Below are 19,038 nucleotides of genomic sequence, written 5' to 3' on the forward strand. Positions count from 1 at the left end.
GTGCTCAAAAATTTTCAATACTGGTGACATGTATTTCAAAGTAAACGAAATAATGTTCATGAGGTGACTGACGAATGACAAGTAGCATGAGGTCTCTTCAAATTGACTCAATAATTGCCAAATTTTGTAGTTTTTCTACATGTGTGGGCCAATTAAGATATACATGTGTGTATATATATAAGCACTAAATTAGTAGTAGTATATACACACACATACATACGCAGAGACACACACCCCTGTTTTAGTATATATATATGAAACAGAGTTTCTATGAAACTTGAAGACTTGCTAATTTTTAACGCGTTTTGAGTCCATTTTATAAGTTTTTTTTTTACTATATATAAGTACGTATTGGTTTTACACAAAAGTATACATCATCATCGTTCCATCTGAAGCAATCTTGCATTGCACTAGATGTATTTTTCAATAAATTAGGTCCATGAACAATAACTTGAAATAAATGAAATGTGATATACTGATATTTCAAATGCAACTTTATACATGTAACATAATGTTCAAACTATCCAAACAAATTTCTTTTCAAAAATGCTTTTGTTCACGCAAGTTGGAAATTGTTCCATTGTAAATGAATAGCTCTGAAGCTGATATTATTGACTGATATTGCGTTTTTCAAATTAACATATAATGATGGTAAAACATGTATTGTATACATGTCGCACGCCAACTTTATAACGATAGATTTAAATTATTACATAGGTATATATTTCAGTACTGTATCTGATGTACCAATAATAAACAGTGAGACTTAAAAACCCAAACTGTAAATTGAATTCGTTAATAAATTCGATAGTAATGTGGGCGAAAAAATCTGTTCAAAAGATTAATTGTTAAATTACGTTTAGTCCGAGGAATGAAAAGTGCAACAAAATTCAAGATTTTTCTTTTATTATGAATAGTACACAGATGGTGATCGTATGTGCAAGGTTTGAGTATCCCTTTAGCTGTTAATCTGCAAAATGAACACAAAGAGTACGACTAATTAGTTTGAGTTACGTGTCCCCTGGTAAAAGCACTTTATTTGCGCAATCAGAAAGGAACGATCAGCATTTGAAGAGTTGTAAGCACTTCTCAGTCCGCCCGTTCACATAATCATCATTTAATGTGAGAAGTTTCCATGTCGAGAATATCTGACAATTTGCTTACAATTTGTTAAGATGTTTGAAAAAACAGTTACCTAAATAATTACGCGCTGAGAACACATGCACCGCCGACAGCTTTGATCTTGTCTTCGGCTTGTTTGCTGAAGAATTTAGCCTTAACAATGACAGGCTGCTTGGGCAGGCGTCCTTTACCCAAAAGTTTGTAATACCCCTGAAAAACACAAGAGTAACGTAGAGAATGAGCAATTAAAACTAGAGTAATTAAATAGAGGCTGTGCATCATTTTCAAAAAAAATAATTGTTCAGTAATGAACATTCCACATGGAAAGTGTTGTACGCACTTTTAAGTCCGCCCGTTCACATAATCATCATGACTTGTTTGTCAAACAGGTAAAAGTTGAAAGATACATTTTTGGCTCGAGGTAATAAGAAAAGATGCTCAAGTCAAGTGATAAACTTACAGCTTTGACAAGATCGATGACCGGAGCTTTTCCATCACTCGAATTCTTATACTTCAATCTTGTTTGTTCGGAAACAAGGGTCCACAATTTGTCCAAATTCAGGGTCGGACACCACTTGGTGTTTCGTCGTAAATGGTAGTTCCTCATACCAAGCTGAAAAAATAGGCATTGTTTGGTTCAAAAAGTTGCAACGTGTTCACTCAAAAATTCAAATCTTGTACAAGAACATCAGAACTGCGAGTGCATTCACAACGTATCAGTTCGCCGGTGAAAGGTACTTAGATTCATCATAGTTGGCATATGCTGGTAATGACTGATACGACTGTGCCAGTGAAGTTTATGCTTACCTTTCCAAAGTATCCTGGATGGTACTTGTCGAAGTTGATACGATGATGATGCATACCACCAGCGTTACCACGACCACCAGGATGTTTCCTATGCTTACCTGTGAGCAAAATATTTATTATATGAGATATATTATATTAAAATTCAATTTGTACACCCACCAAAAATTAGAGTCAGAATGACCGTATGATGAGTAATTCTCAACGTGTTTACGATCAGATGGTAGGGTTGAATTGAAGATAAAACTGATTCAGTTACTGGATTAGCGACGCGTTAATGAACTTACCGATACGGCCATGGCCGTGGCTTACGTGTCCACGAAGCTTCCTTGTCTTCTTCTTGTGAGTGGACTGTGAACAGAAGAAATAAATAATGTTGTTACTTCCACACTGATTATACTTGTATTGTTGGACTCGGGTGAAATATCCACGTGATACATTGTCTGATTATGAGCAGAAAAGCCGACGCGTTACACATATAACCGCAAGAAATTGTTTGCGATAAAACGAAATACGCTTTGCAGGTATTCTCGAGCAATTACACGAACGGATGTACAGCGATAACGATGGATTAACTACAAATTCTTGCTTCGACGTGACACTCACCATCTTGAATCTGGCGTGAAGAAGGTGGTCCGCGAAGAACAGCAAATTCAGGCGGTTGCGCGTTCCCAAACGCCACACGACGGAAATATGTGCCGCGTCTAGCGTCAGTCAGTTGAACTATGGAATGCTATGGAATCGCGCGTTGAGTGGATAGCGAAGAATATTCTCGTTAGTATATTTTAATCTACGAAATGCATTCGAGTATAACAGTATTTGTTTTGCTGATTACGTTATACTTTCCTTTTCAAGGTAATGAACCATTTTTTTCACAGGTAGACCGATAAATATAGAGTTTATCGTAGAACAAAATATTTACTTCAATAGTTCTGGTAGAAAATTGATATTAATTGAAAAAACATTCAATTGTTTTTTCATCAACAATGAAAATAATCGAATCTAATCAGACTGTTTAGCTGTAAGTGTCATGTTGTGAAATGTAACGTAAATTTACTTCTCTCATCGTCGAACGAATTATCAACGAACAAACAATTTCTATTAAAATGTAATGAATTTGGTTGACATGAGCGACGAAAATTAGTTCGAAAAACCTATTTCGTGCTAGAGGGCGCTACCAAATAAGGGACGCATCTTTTTTGTTTAGGCTTCAAACAGCTAACTTCCGACCGTACCGACTGCCGAGCCGGGGAAACAAAATGGCCGCGATATCACTCGTGAGAATGTGCGGATAGTGTTTGCAAGTTTTTTCGTGTGTTGTAAAGAACAATACATAAATGTGGTGTGGTTACTGCAACGCTGACGCTGATCAAGGGTTAAAGTGCTCAAGAGGATGTAATTCTTCACGAGTAAGTAACACACAAGCCCAATTCGGAAGTCGAAATTTGTAGATACCGACTGCCTCTGTCATTCATCAACGTTTTATTGCGTGATTCGGTCATACTTGTTAAATGAATGCTTCGATTGTTTTCGTTTTGTTGTATCGATTTAAGTCTACTACAATATCACAATACTCGCAATGTCGTGGTCTATTTGTATCAAACTGTCCGTGGATCGCTTATTATCGCCTACCACCTCCGATGGTATATCTCTGAGCAATGTTAACCTGTCGCCACTTCGGATGGTTCATATTCTCGGCGGAGCTGTAAAAATCACCAGCGTGCGGTCATTCGTAGATGGCGCAAGGCTGTAGAGCTAGATTAAAAAATTTCTTTACGATTGTTTTCCTCAGTCGTCGTTTTACCTACGTGTGGCGATTGACGCGGTGCAAGATGAGCTAACTTCACATTCCTGTAGCGGCGGGTTCGAACAGGTTCGGAATAATTGCGTCATACGTTAAAAAATTGCAAAACAGTTGTGAATTCGTAGGACATTTGGGTAGAATTTGAAACTAACGTTCCGAAAGAAAATGTTTTTTCGTTCGAGTAGCAATCATGATTGATTTCTATTTACTTTGATTAAATTTTGCACAGTTTCGAGTAGGCTCGAAAGAACATAACGATAGGTAAAACACAATCAATAACTGAAGTTGATATTAATTTTACACAATGAGTTCTCTATTCGTGGATTCGCCGACCTCGTAATAAGACTTCTTAAATTCTATCGGCAATCAGTTTCAAAGTACGAATGATACTTATGTCGGGAAAGTTGATAACTTTATCAGTAATAGTTTATTAAAACTTATGTACCCATCGATATTATTTACTTGGCATTTTTGTATTTTGGGTGGGTGTTTCAATGTCACTGGCACATGTTCAGTTTTCATAAAAATACGGCGTTGCTTCTACTACATATTCCACTTTATTATCCGATGGTGAAAAAAGTTTTGTCCACGTGATTCTTTTTTTACAAACGAAGAAAATTATACCCTGTAGGACCCTTAACGATACGGTGTTCTCGAGATATGGAATTTACAAGGTTGGGGCGTTTTTTCACCCCTCCATTACCGGAATAGGTAGAAAAAAAATAAATAAAAAGAAAAAAAAATAAAGTTACCGTTAGAGGGTTAAAAACGGCACGTTATGCGAAGGTATTTGGGAGCGAAGGCCAGATATTCTTTGCTAGTTCTGAAGACTCTTGAGCCGTCTCTAAATGTTTATGGTATAGAGGAACGTACGCTTGAATAAGACACGCAACCACTGTTACTGCCTACGGATTACCGCTTACGGTTTCAGCATTCCCTCAATATGTGGCCCGCGTCGGTTTCCTCTTCGATTCTCTTGTGGAAAGAAGAAAGAGGAGAGTATAGCGGAAGCCAGAATTTTTCAAAACCTCTCGATTAAACTTTGAACTTTCTCCTCCAGTAATTGCCGGATCGATTTCAGCGATGATGATTCAACCCTGGCTATAATAATTTTGTCTGCACGCACCGGTGCGTTGGTACATGCATCCTTACTGCACTAGGTACACACATGCGTGCGTAAAATGCGTTCGGTCACGTCCCTGACCCTTCCTCAGCTTCCTATATGCAACTTATACTTAGATCTGTGCGATGGCCGACACGTCGCTCGCCTTGTTCTTCCGAGTGCGAAGAGGGAGCACCGCTGCTCGTCGTCGAAGAGTCCAACGACCTTGTACCCTTGTCCAAGTCTTTCTAAACGTCGTCAGGGTGGGGCGCGGCTCTTTGTCATTCCTCGTAAAGTCGTACGCCCGGTGGGGAGCAGTTTGAGATCTGCTCACGTGAGAAGCCTGCGTCGTCCGTCAACCCGGGGCTGCAGGTTGCGGGGGAGGGCAGAGAAGAGAAGACAGGGTGGTCACACACGTGGCAAACACGGAGAACTTGGAAACGTCAGGGGATTTTCAATTTGGATATGGAAAAAACTGGAATTAGCTGGTTTTTTTTTTCATCACGGGAATTAGAAATGAGTTTTTAAGGTATAACAAGTTTACCCTTTCTCGTCGAGAAAACAAATTGGCTTGGATTGATTTTTTTGTTGAATTCGATTTTAACCGAATATAGTGTCAATAAGCTGAACGATTTAGGTTTGTTAGTAAATTACTAAAACTGGGAAAATGCGTTAGGGAAAACTAGGTTTTGGGTCCTGGAAAACGTGGAAATCTGATGGAATATTTTTCCAAAAATATTTGGTCAATTTGTAAAAGTTCAATCTAGTGATTTGCAGTTGTTTGATCGGCCGCAGATTTCTCAGAGTCGCAATTAATCGTTATCCTCGTGCATTGAAACCGGGGTGCCGACTGGTCGGTATCTACGGCAACTAAAAAAAAAAAAAAAATTCCAATGATCCTTAGTTTTAAAATGGCAATTGGCCTTAGTAATCGAGAAATTCAAAATTTGTGATTTTGATAAACAAAAGCATCAACAATTGGGTATTAACGTGTGAATAACTGGTACACTTGCCTCAAAGAACGAAATTTCATCGGGCTCGCTTAACGGCGGTTTCTGTACAACGCGTGGGCTTCGTCCGTCCCGTTCTCGGGTCAAGCACTTCCGCGACGAAGAGCGTCGTCGCTTGGTTGTGGGAATCGACGGTGAACGCTGAGCACGGAGTTCCTTGACGATGATCGCTCTCGGTAGGTGCAGCGTACTTATTACGGCGTGCCGCACGTTGCATTCCTGCGAAGGCCAGCAATGGCCAGCATAACGCCTGGGTGGGTGCGTTGCTCGCGTACGCACGTAGTACATACGACGTATAAAAAAAATGTCAAGTAATACGCGACGACGCGTAACGCACGCGTGGTGCATGAGACGTATCGTTGCAGCATTGCTACGAATTGGTTATTCCTACGTCGCGCCTCCCTCCTCCCCCTGCCCGTCCATCAACCACTCCCAAAATACAACGCCCTTCTTCGGTATTATCACATCTTCGCTACGTAACGCATGCACGTATTCACATATGCATTCACATACATACCTGTGCCAGCGCCCGATTCTGATTCTCACTAGAGCGGAAGCGCATACCTAGACGTTCCTTCGTAAGGCAATAACGGACCCGCGGGCTTATGAATTCGTAAAACAGTTCGTTCGATCCTCGTTCATCGCCTAAACGAGTATTGGTATGTAACTTACGCACAAAAGGGCTAATAGCCGTGAATATTACTGGGCATCTACCCTCCCCCCAGTGATCTGCAACGGTCAAGAAACCGCACAGTATGTGCACACGGTGTAGTTCAATATGGGTAATTATCGATATTCCTGGGCGAGAACGAAAAAGTGGATAAAAAATCAGTTACCGGCTGAGGCGGGGATATAACTCGAGATTTGAGCTACGCAATAATTTTTTCAGTTGATTTAATTCAAATTAAATCATGTAATTCAACTTAATTTTTTTTCTTATTGGAAATTGATTTTTTTAATTCTTTTTTTTTTCAATTAATTCATTTCAACTTTTTTTTTTTTTTCATCTAATTCTTGATAATTCACCAATAATTTAAGTGAGTTAACAGAAATCTCAGATCATTTCATTGAGTTTCCCATTAGTTCAAATTAATTTTCTTTAATTCGACTTAATTTTTTTGATCTCACGTTTAATTTTTTTTTCCTCAGCAAACAGATAATTCTGGTACAAATCCAAGCTAATTTAAATCAAATTGACTTAATTTTCCGCAATTCATTTATTTCTTACTTAATTATCATTATTTCAGTTAATTTGTAATATCCCGCTCAATTCTCGTTAATATAGTTATTTTGCATTGATTGAGATAATTTTCGTTAATTCAGCTGAATTATAATTAACTCACAAACCTATCGACACATCAATTCAGCGAGTTATTTCCCCCTCGTTACCGGTATCACGTAGGGCACCCTTTGCACCAGTATGCCCGGCTCATATTTCACAAGCCATTGAGCTGAGGCCTCAAGTATGGAGGTATTTTTTTTTTTTAAGGAAAAAAAAGAAAATAAAATAAATAAATAAAAAAAATTTACCAATCCATAAGAAAATAAAAATCAAGTTGACGCTTGGCTTTCGTTAACAGTTCAACTTGCCACAAACGTATTACTGCTCAATTCTATCCCCATTCGAGTGCTAAGGATTTTGTGTTCATCCCTCTTCCGTATTTCGCTTTGCTTCCGAGGTATCGAGCTTGTGGTGATTAAAAAAATAAAATCACCCTCTGCATTATATGCGTAGGTGCGGATCTAAACCCGTATCGTAACGACGCTTCGCCGGCAGGTAGGCAACCGAAGCTACACCCGTGGTGCCTGAATTGCGTGTAAAACGTAACTTCGATTGCCTATCTGCCGGCGAAGCGTCGTTCGCATCGTTAACCCTAAAGTATAGACAGATACGTACCCCACCTACCTACCTACCTATACGATCAATAACCGACAACGAACGAAAGGCGAGAATCTAACATCAGATATGCGAGAAAGGACGGGATCGCCTCTTACCCTCTTCGAACCGCGGTATTTCACTTATATTACATGTATATGCACGTACGAAACAGCTTCGAGGTAGCCGTAGTGCATGTGGAGACTCGCGGTGCGCGAGAGTACGTAACAGGAAATAATGTGGCATGAATATTAACGAGTCGCCTCGGGCGCGACCCGGTCGCTCAGAGTTGCGCGAGTGCAACGTAGTGCCTGTCTTAGCTTCGTAATATGCATATTTTGCCTATAGTCGCATAAGGCGAACGGGAGATAAAGCGATTCCTGCGACCAGATTCGCATGTCGCGAAGTGTGCGTCAGATACGAGGTTGAAGTTAGTAACGTTATCCTAACTTCTTTCTTTAGAGAAAATCGCTATGATTTTTTTACTTAATTTCAATTCCTCAGCACGAATCGTTGTGGTAACGTTGCTAACTTCAAGATGATCGACGGATGTTGATCTACACAGAGGACGGTTGGTTATATAACGTAGCCGAAAACACGTTCAGGACGATCGAATCTGATCGTGTACATTCTATACTCGGGTGATATTGCGATTTCCTTTCGGGCAACTTGTCCTACGGCTGGTTTATATTGGTCATGATAACCTGACCTTGGAAGTAGAGAATCTAACTGCAGAATTTCGAATAACAATCGACAACGTTGTAGTTGACAAAGATGCCACACCCTGGGTGGGACGGTCGAGCTTGGTAGATGTCAGTGTCCCTTCAATCGCAAGTCCAAGCACGACGTACTTCGACCGGTGCTCGCGTATAATACTTGGAAGAGCAAGACGACGACCCAGCCCATTTTTCTTTATTCGCGTATCCACATCCGTGTCCGCATATTGCGTACAATATGTCGGATTCGAGGCGTTTGGAGGTAATTTCAATGAGATCTCTCACGATTAGGTATATAATAGATTTTTATTGTATTGTAATAACAAATTTTGTACCGAAAAAGAAGGAAAGAGCGGTTGAATTAAAATCATGAGCATATAATACGTAGTAACTTAAGTCTGGAACGACTCACATACGTCTAACTGTACTGGCTAACTCTGTGTCATGGCTTACGCATTGAATATAGTTCAAGTTTCAACACAATATCTCCTGTCTTCACCTTGGAATATGGGTGTAAGTAGACATCATCGACTCATGGGAACGTTATTATTCCGAGATGTTACGTATATTTCACGCAATATGTGTACGTCTTACACGAAGGGTTCCAATAGGCAATAATTCTTTTATTTCAGCCCTTCCATCTTACCTACAGTTAGTCGTACGTAAGAATACTCTCATGTACATACCTTAGAGATATCTGAGGCTCTTCGTGGATACGAGACGCGTAGCACAAATGTGTAGCTTTTGGAAGTATAAATTTTCCAAGGACGTTTCGCGTGGCCAAAGATTAATTATGCTGTTCTTCCGATTACAAAAACAAATACACCACCGTTCCAAATAATCTGGAATATACCTTGCTTGAAAATATAATAAATGCCGAGGTTGAAGTTGATAACTTTATCGTTTAACGAAACATTGAGGAAAAAATCACTATTTTCTTAATTTTGCAATGATTTTGAACGAACCAAGATTTGGAAATATGAGTATATATTGTTTTTTTGTTTAGTTACGGTTTACTAAATTTCAGACTATTCGAATACGGCGAAATAACGGTTTTTCCTCAGCATGAATCGTTGCGATAATATTACTAACTTCAATATGACGAATCCGTAGACTGTACACTGTAAAAAATGGCGGTATTAAAATCGACCAATAGTGGGCGGTGTGAACTACTATAAAACAATTTTTGCGGTCAATTCTGAACTTCTGACCGTCAAGTAGTGTTAGATTGACACCAAAACGTCTTCTAACGAAGTCCACGCGACAATCTTTTCTTTTTTCCTAAAGTGCAGCTGAATATTAGGCACCAGAGATGCATCGGGCAGGGAAATGTGCAGATATTACGTTCGTTCTTCTTCCTGGTTATGAAAGTGGCCGCGGCAGTCGAAGGAAGGGAATCAGCCCGCATGACATCGCGTTGCATCGTGCCGTCTCTTGGAGTCTCGATGATGGTAGAGGTGGGCCGCGATCTTGCAAACAATGGGGCTTGAAGTACGCACCGCACGCACGGTGTTGCTTCTCGATGATAAGCCGGTCACGCCGTCACGTACCCGAAGCCTACAACTGCCTTACAACACATTAAACTCCCATTGAATACTAATTTTCGAAACGAATCGCCCTCGCCCAGAAGCGCACCCGGACGAATATCGTTGCATGCGTCGCCGCAGATTTTTCACTCTAGGATCGAGGTACACCGACCCGCGACGTCTGCCGTCGAACTACGGCTAACTCGCATCGCGTTTAGAATTTTAAAATTACCCGCTCGAGCTGACCTCTTTCTTTGTAATAGGTACTTGTAATAGAACTTGTACTCGGTCTTGTACCTTATTGGATCACGTACGCATACGATTAATTACACTCGCTGTACACTTTCAGCAATATAAACAGAGCTATGGACATACATAGTATATATGTATGTATGTACGTGTAATCTGTGATCCGTTAAGAAGAATCTGCGAAATCATTTGTTTCGAAACGTGAGAATTTTTTTCACTGTGTAATAAATTAAAAAACAAAAAAAAAAAGAATAGAATTTCCAAAAAGATAAATAACATTCAAACTTGATTTGAAGATCAAAGATTGACGAGTTTTATTTACGTTTTTGTTAATTCATTACGTACCGTAAAATTGGAAAACTCAATCATCCTGTTCATACATCAATGCTGCTGCCCCCCCATCTCAAAAAAAAAAAAAAAAAAAATTATAACAAACCCGCTTTGTTTGGACAATATTTCTACGACCCAAGCGAGATATTATAGAGGAACAAAGTTGCTTGCAGTTGCATCAAATGTGTCGGGGGCCTCGAGCGACGTTACCGCATGATATGCGCAATTGTATTGTCGCAATCTGCCGAGAGAAGCTCGCGGTTCCGTAGCAGCCTCGCTTTCTCTCACGACTCGGCCTCGAATCTAACGATTAAGTCGGCGCTCGGGTGAAAAATTAAAGATGAAATTTTCACGCGAGGAATCATTCGAGAAATTCGCTAAAAATAAGGTAAACGACAAAGAAAGTCCGTTCATTTTGTATGTGAGAAGTAAAAGTGATTGCAAAAAAAAAAAAAAAAAAATTGTCTAATCGTATAGCCAATGATGATGGAGGGTAAAGTCGTTGAACTCAACCGGTCGATGATGGGTCAGATCAATCATCTTCATAAATTTGCTGGTGTGTGTAGCTAATTTTTTACCACCCGAAGGTTAAAGGATGCGCAGCAGCATAAAATGAATTACTTTTTTCTAACGTACATGTTTTCGTACTTCTCTAACGCGAGACATCCTGCGCAGAGTAATCTTCTAAAGATTTCGTAAGATTGAATGTGGTCTACCTGTCGTGGTCTGACTTGGAACGCGCACCGCTTACGATTAGCTTATCATGTTGCTAAAATGTTAACTTATTATCCCATGACGTCCAATCAGTTCGAATTTAACAAATGATCGACAAGTTTCTAGTAAACATTTTAATATATCGTGGGCGTGAAATGGAGCAGGAATTGATCCTTTTAAACCCAAAGGACGCCCATATTTCCCTTTGTCCAATTTAGTTTACTTGAAGTAAATTTGTGACTTTTAATGATTTCAAGCGATTGTGGATGACTTCAAGTGATTTCAGATTATTTGGGCTGAGTAAAAAATGCTGCGTGTAATTTTTTACACGTATGTATGATTATGATGCGATTACACTTGATTACACGAAATTTCGAATTGATTTCACATGATTTCATAACGATTTTACACGAATTCATGGCTTTCAGGCTGATTTTGGATTAAATTCTTGATGCGCTCGGTGATTTTCATGCAATTTCGGCCTGCGAACAAGGAATGGATGTGATACTCAACTGAATTTTATGAGATATCACGCAATTTCACATCGTTGATATTTTTTACAATCTGCTGCGCGTCCGTAACATTTTACTTTTAATTAATTTTACATCCAGTATGATGAGTGGTAGTGAGATGTAGAAATATTAGAAAATCGAAGTGATAATATCAAATTTTGAAACACGCGAAAATCTGTGTCACAGAATTTAAAAAGGTAGAAAGTCGGAATACAAAAGAGTCAAAATGTCGAAAGGTCAGATGTAAAAAAGCCAAAAATATTGAATCGTCGGAATGAATGTATTATAGGTTGAAGAATATAGGAAGCTAAAACACAAGTAGAATCGTAAGAATTTTATATTACATAAATTTGGTTTTGCATATACTTTACATCTCTACATTTTGACATTTCTATAATATTTCGACACTTTACACTATGAATTTCTGTAAAACAGACTTTCATGTTTTTGAATGTATACGATGTTGTAACTTTTATTTTCTAATCCGCCTACATTCCCCACTCCATCCCACCCCACGTGTTTGCCAAAATACGTATTTTTATTCGTTACCCGTATAACAATTTTGTAATAATTTTTATGCAGGCATCATATGAACTAATATAATAAATTTTCCAGATCAGTCGCAGTATCGAAGATGATTTTAACTGACTGAAACCGATGTCAGTTCAATTTAAGTCATGTCATGTACAATATCATATAATTTCTTCCTTACTTTCGGCGACTTATAACTGATTTCAAACTGATAGGGTGTACGGATGATTTTAACATTGAATATATAGCGTGTATGGTTTTTACTGGGTTAAAAAACAGCCTCGTTGTTAGTACGATAAAGTAATATAACGAACTGGTATCGGCTATTAACGTTTGGAATGTCCATTGATTGGACAATGTATCGCAGAGTTGAAAGCTGTAATATACTATTGGAATTCTCTCAAAGTTTGCGAAGCTACGAAATCCCGGGGTTCTATTTATCGCGAAATTTGCGCACTACGGTGTGCGCGTATCGCATTTATTACATAACTACTCGGTACAGGAAGAAACCAGAAAGATGAACTGTTGATCAGACAGGCACCACGTAGATTTTCCACCTCTCATCTCCTCGCGTCTACTTCATCCACTCACGCTCTCTCTTTCTTCTCACCGTCGAGTCTCCCGACAAGTGCACCTCCGGCTCCTCGAAGAGGAGAAACAAAAAGGCTCGCGTCACAGGTTAAAGAGCCCGTTTGTTTACCAGATGAACCAACAAGTAGCGCTAGATGTTGCATACATGTATATACATATATACAACTCTAGCGATCGTTACTGAGTCGGGTCTCTTCTCTTGGTGGTTTTCAACCCGTTCAACTCCGTGTCTCTCCATACCCCGTATCTCGTGCAGACGTGTTACGGTAGGTTTATGTAAGAAGGAATCACCCCGTGAGTCGCGAAATGAAATACCAGACCCGGGGTTACGCAATGGAGCAAAGCCGGTATTATTCTGGGTTAAACAATATTATGTCACCAGGAAAGCGAGCCGGCCTGATTGCGTAACCGTGGTCGTCGTGTGAGTTACTTCGGACCGCTTCAACTCTTATACGCTGTTACTCGTCGACGTAAGACTCGCGCGGTAAGGATTTCGACGGGCAGGGAAAGGTAGGTAGGTAGGTGCTGCAAGTTTCATTCGACGCGCCAGGGAGAGATATAGAAGATGAACGCTGCCGTGACATTTATGAATGAAAGTTCATCTTGACGATGGTATAACTTTACACCTCACGTGAGACCGAGATTCACATCGATCTACGTTCGAACGGTCTATCCTTAGGCGTACCTACGCTGAATTTATAGATCCTTACATTGATCTTGGTACTCTTTGGGTTGACAAATGCAGTGATAACATTTTTCATTGACGGTATCTTGGTCGAAGATTGTTCGAAAATTTGGTGACTGTTGGAAGCAGTTTTATTCATTTCTATTTGCAGATTATTGTATGTATATGGTATCAAATTCGTAGCATGATCTTCGCGCAATGGTTCTTCTTCGTTGAAATCCGACTGCTGAAATTATGTGGTATAGGAAGAACAAATCCGTTCAAAATTCAGGCATCCTTTCCATACATACATACTTGTACACGTTATGTATAAAAAGGCAGTCTGTTTGTTTCTCTGTTGGAATGCGGAAAATTACGAAATTATTTCATTTATTCTCACGCTGTCTTCACGGTTAGGTAGAGGAAATATTCCGGTAGGTTTCAGTCTTCGTCGTGTTACGTTGTTGTATCAGAGATCCAAGCAACGAACGAAACAACGAAGGTAACTAGAGAAAAGGTTGAAGTTAGTATAACGTTACTTGAACGATGCGTGTTTAGGAAAATCGTTGGTTAAAACAAAGTGTCATAACATACAAACAGGTAACGTTCATATTTTGAAAAACCAATTTCTTCAAAGTCTTTCCAAAATCGTACAACGACTTATTCCATGGTTATTTCGTTGCGTTAACGTTACTGACTTCAGTCTGGTCGATCTATTCGATACCGATCGCGTTGGCGCTCGAACGAAGCCCTTAGTCTACGATGTCACACCAGATAATGTTCGGAGGTGAAGCTGGTGGGCGCTTCCGTCGTCGCGCGAGACTAAACGCGAAGACACGCGGTGAACCGGGGACACGTGGTAAAAACTTGCCCCAAGATGTGCGCGCTCCGCACAGGAAGTCGGTCTTGCTTGGTTTTTTATCGGCGTTGCGATCAGCTCGAGTGACCACGAAATCGGGGTCCATCCAGTCACTCACCGCGATGTCTACCTGGTATGCCGTCGCCTCGAGGATTCCGTTTCGGTCTAGAACGAACCAACCGACACCGTAGCGTTGCCCTTAGGTGCGCAACACCGAGTCGGTATCGGTAATTTTGTGTCGACGTTCACGCACACACACATACCTCGACGTACGCCTACTTACAGGTAATGATTCAGCTGGAACAAATTAGGCTTACTTCCGCCCTCGCGTCGAACACCGTCGAGGTGCACCAGAAATCTTTTTATGTCCCGGTCGGTTTTTCTCTCTCTCAGCTGCCGGCTGACCGCGCGATCAAACCATTAAACTTACAGAATAGTGTTGTTCGGAAAAAGGTAAAACCACCTCTTCTGTTGGTGGTACGGTAAAAATTACATTGCCTCACGATCATGGTCTTGTATTGTACAGCTCTCGAAAGGATTGGTGGTGGGAATGGATCGTTTGGCGAGACTGATTTTGTCGTTTATGGTCACCGAAAGCGACGATATTTAGAAGTCTTGTACGAGGTTGAAGTAAGTTACGTTAACGACAGGAAACATCGGGAAGAAGTTCATTATTTTACAATTTTAGAATGACTTTCAAGGAGCTGGCTGATTGAAATATATGGGTATCTTTGGTTCAGTACGGTGTATTAAATTCCACACAATTCTAAGGCTGCATATTCTTCTGAACATGCACTGTTACAACAGTGACGTTACCAATTTCAATCACATAGTGTTGTTTTGAAAAGAAATTATCGTTACTGAGCGAGATTTTTCGGAACTTTAGGGAGTTTGGCACGGAATTCATTTTTTTTTTTGCAAATTTGCGAATCCGACATTCGACGCATTCATATCTATTTCGTGTCTCGGACTATCGACGCGAGTCGTTGACTTTGTGATCGAGGTGTGCAGATTTAAAATTCTCTACGAGGAGTCGGTACCCGGACGTGGCTTGCTACGGACAATCGCGAATCATGACCATCGCGTACAACGAGCCACGTACCGGGAGCTTACAAAAATTCCTAATCAAGTAGATTAACATGTTATTCGTGAGAACTCCTCTGCAAGAGGGCTTAGATAAATGCCCAGATAAATTGAGCAGTAGAGGTAACTAAATCTTAGCTGTATATAAACTTACTAGAAGCTTCATCTTCTATGTATATCATTATTTGATGGATCACGAGACAGCGAATGAGGGAGAGAGAGAGAGAGAAAGAGAGAGAGAGTGGTGGTAAAAGTAAATAAACATAGGGTGAACAACGTAGAATCTCGTGTATTATAAACTTTACCTGACCATTTTCTTCACGTATTAACTTCAAGCTCGAGATGTTATATATACAGGTTTCATAAGTCTTTTCTTATCCCTTTGTCTTTTCCTGTGTAGTGCTTCACTTCCGGTCACACAATTTCGACGAACCACCCGTCACTAACGTTTTGGAGACTTGTTAAGTGAGAAGCTTTATTGGATATTATATCCGCGTTACATACTTGTTAAAAGCTGATATGACAACCCAATGCTAAGTATGAATTGCAGATACTTTGTTGGGCAATCGACGAAATATTTTTGCCACAGCTCATTGTCGACAACCCGATTGCAGGTGAAATGCGTGCCATCGGACACCAGTCAATTTCTCATCGGAAATAAACCGGAAATAGGTTGAATCAGGTTCTAGAGTTGAACCGTTTTTAAACAGGAGTCGGTTAAAGTCTGGCATGAAGTCTAAAACAGGACAAACCGTAAGCCCGTAAATCATCTCATTGGACAACTTTGAATGGCAACCGTTTAAAAACTCTTTGTTTCAATCCTCGAGTTTGGTTAAAGACATTTTGCACTTATTCCTCTGTAGGAAATCGAATGTAAATACTCGATAGTGCGCCCTTTACCAATTGCGTTGTATCGATCGTTTCTTGTCGGTTTTCAGCTGTTAAATATAGCTTTCGGTAGAAGATCAGGATAGCAGATCGGACCGTTCCAGGTATAAGCAACTTATGGTATGAAGGTGACAAAAGGTTATTAAAGAATTTTTTTGCTGGTGAAAGACTTGAAACTTGTCAAAATATAGCAGCATGGTGAACCTATACATTTCTCTAAGTTACCGTATATTATCGATAGTCGAAGCCACGAAGGCGTGGTCGAAAAGAACCAGACGATCCAAACTGAGTAAGGACGAAGAGAATGAAAAAAAGAAATAGGGAAAAAACTAGGCGGAACATACGTGCAGAGGGTCCATTATAACGCCCGACTTGTCACCGTTCCTGCAGGACAATGTTGTTCGTTCGAAGAGTGCAGCGATCGATTGTTCAACCAGTCGGCGGCAATGACTTTGAATTTTTGTGAGTTCTATAAGGATCCTGCTAGGGCTTCAGGATGCGAAATATCATTCCCCTTGGAAGATGAGAAAGACGATGGTGTTCGGAAAGGTTTTTCTACCTGCGTTCAAAGATGCGATCGGTTGAGAGTGCACGCGGTGCAGTCTACGAACTTTGGCTGCTTTTGTCCGAAGAAGACGTAGTCACGGCAACGCTTCATATAAATCTGACACTGGTTCACGTGGTACAAAATTCTCTTCTTCGCTCGAACGAATCCGGACGAATCTTCACATTAGTTGTGGCGCCTGCCGCCTTACCTTGGCTAGAGCTGAAAAGTTTGAAGAAAATTTCACTCGACGTTTTCGACCAGCAGGAAAAAAAGAACAGAAAGGAATAAAATGAAAAAAATCTTCGCGTCGGCCAGAAACGCACCGTATATTACATAGATGCGAACACACCCTGTTGATTATGTGGGTGCAGATACTCAAACCCAGACCTGTATATTCCAATGCACCTGCAGCTGCTCTGCCTCGAAGAGAGGTAAACCAGCTCGGCAAGTCACCATTTTTCAAATACAAATTTCCCTGACCATGGACTAGATTTGGATTATACAGCATCAAATTAGTTTCCGAACCGTCTGCCACGTTTTTCTGGTAGAATTTTCTTTACTTGCCTCCAGGGAATTGCCGCGGTCACTAACCGGTATTTGTCGCCTTAAATTGCTTTCGATTTTTTCATCCAGTAAATATGTTTTCAAATCCCATTGCAAGGCCTGCGGGGGCGAAAAATGAAACTGTGACAGGAGGTGATTATCACCAAGCAATCGGACGTTCGATCGCGTTCAACGAAAAACGTGGCGTTTATCGCCGCGTCATTAAGCTATAAATAATCAAGTCCGGTCCACGTACGTCGCAACGTACGGTGTTTGTCTACGTATAGTCACGTTTGAATGTGAAAGAAAAATTTACCAAACTCTATCTGATTTCGATCAATTATGTCCTGAACACAAATTTGTCGAATGAATATTTGTAACTTGACTGGTTTTGCCGTGATGATAGGTGGTAGGTACCTAAGGTTTCACAGGATCGTTGGCCGTCTACACGTGAAATGAAAGTAGTGAATTGCGCCAAGACATTTCAATACCCGGCTGACGTACCTACCTACATGTTTATACACGGAGAAGAGGACCTGGTTCCCCGTCGCGGACCGGCGTAGCGATCCGGTCTTCCTTGGCAGTTTGCACGTTGCAACATCCCCTCCATTGCCTTACCCGCGATAGCCATTAGCCGAGCTTACGCAATCTTCGAGAGTTCACCTCCACATTACGAGTAGATGAACTTTTCCATATCGAGGACGCTTATGAAATAATCTCCGATGTATCTCGTCGTCGTCGTCGTTGGCGGACATAACGGACGTCGTCGCACCAACGCAACGCGTTAGGTCGCGTTAATTCGATAGTACTTTTAACGTCCCGTGCGCATCCTTGGCTTATCTGAATACCTTTCCTCCGAAAATAACGCTCTTCCGACTTAAGGTCTTTCCGCGCAACGGTTTTGAGCCTAAGGCCACCGGGTGGATGGATCGTCGAGGGATCTAGAGAAGTAACGGCAACGGTCGGCAGTCTTACATCCGTGGTGGACGCGTCTTGTTGGGTGCCCCCGGGGCATTTGGGTATCTTTACACCTATCGTCGGCCGAAACGCGGAGGAGATCCTGTCCGGGGAATCGCGTTGTTGGACAGCGCCATTCGTGAAGTAACAACGTAATTACGCAAGACCCACCTTCGTAGAACTGAAAGAGGCTCCTAGACATCAAGGGATTGCGCAACGATGGTATAATCTGCCGCCGATCGGTGCTGATTTAAGAAAAAAAAAAAAAAAACGAAATGTCTCAACGTTTGGCTATCTCTTTACATGTCTACAAAGAAACTCGTCCTAACTGACTCATCAATGCCCAGTGGAAATACCGAGAAGGGGGTACGAAACATGTTTTCACGGATTTATCTCAATCTGTTTAACCCGATTAGATTTAGACTCGGTCTTCATTTACAAAGGTTACCCATACCAATGCTTGAAAACAAACTTCTTGGTGACTTTGTGATTAGCTTGGTTCACTCGATGAAATGTTTCGATTGTAAACCAGCAAAATACTTCGGAGCGGGTGAGGTTCCTAAGCCGCCTAAGCGAGTATCGCATATCTCACGAGACTGAGATGATCGTT

General features: G+C 40.8%; 2 protein-coding genes across 2 annotated transcripts in view; one reads left to right on the forward strand and one right to left on the reverse strand.

Moving 5' to 3' along the window:
* Positions 1–889: 889 nt before the first annotated feature.
* Positions 890–8,600, reverse strand: LOC107221500 (60S ribosomal protein L27a). Its single transcript, XM_015660507.2, has 7 exons — positions 8,595–8,600; positions 2,533–2,542; positions 2,214–2,277; positions 1,930–2,027; positions 1,583–1,735; positions 1,196–1,332; positions 890–970 (listed from the first exon to the last, which is right to left on the reverse strand). Exons 2-6 carry the CDS (start codon positions 2,533–2,535, stop codon positions 1,204–1,206), a joined length of 447 nt encoding a protein of 148 aa, XP_015515993.1. The 5' UTR covers positions 2,536–2,542; positions 8,595–8,600; the 3' UTR covers positions 890–970; positions 1,196–1,203.
* Positions 3,195–19,038, forward strand: part of LOC107221498 (ets DNA-binding protein pokkuri) — a 97,217-nt gene continuing 81,373 nt past the window's right edge. Inside the window, exon 1 of the mRNA XM_015660505.2 lies at positions 3,195–3,335. The gene's annotated coding sequence lies outside the window, so the exon portion shown is untranslated. The remainder of the gene's footprint in view (positions 3,336–19,038) is intronic.

Source organism: Neodiprion lecontei, chromosome 6, assembly GCF_021901455.1.
Source record: "Neodiprion lecontei isolate iyNeoLeco1 chromosome 6, iyNeoLeco1.1, whole genome shotgun sequence".
Taxonomy (NCBI): Eukaryota; Metazoa; Arthropoda; class Insecta; order Hymenoptera; family Diprionidae; genus Neodiprion; species Neodiprion lecontei.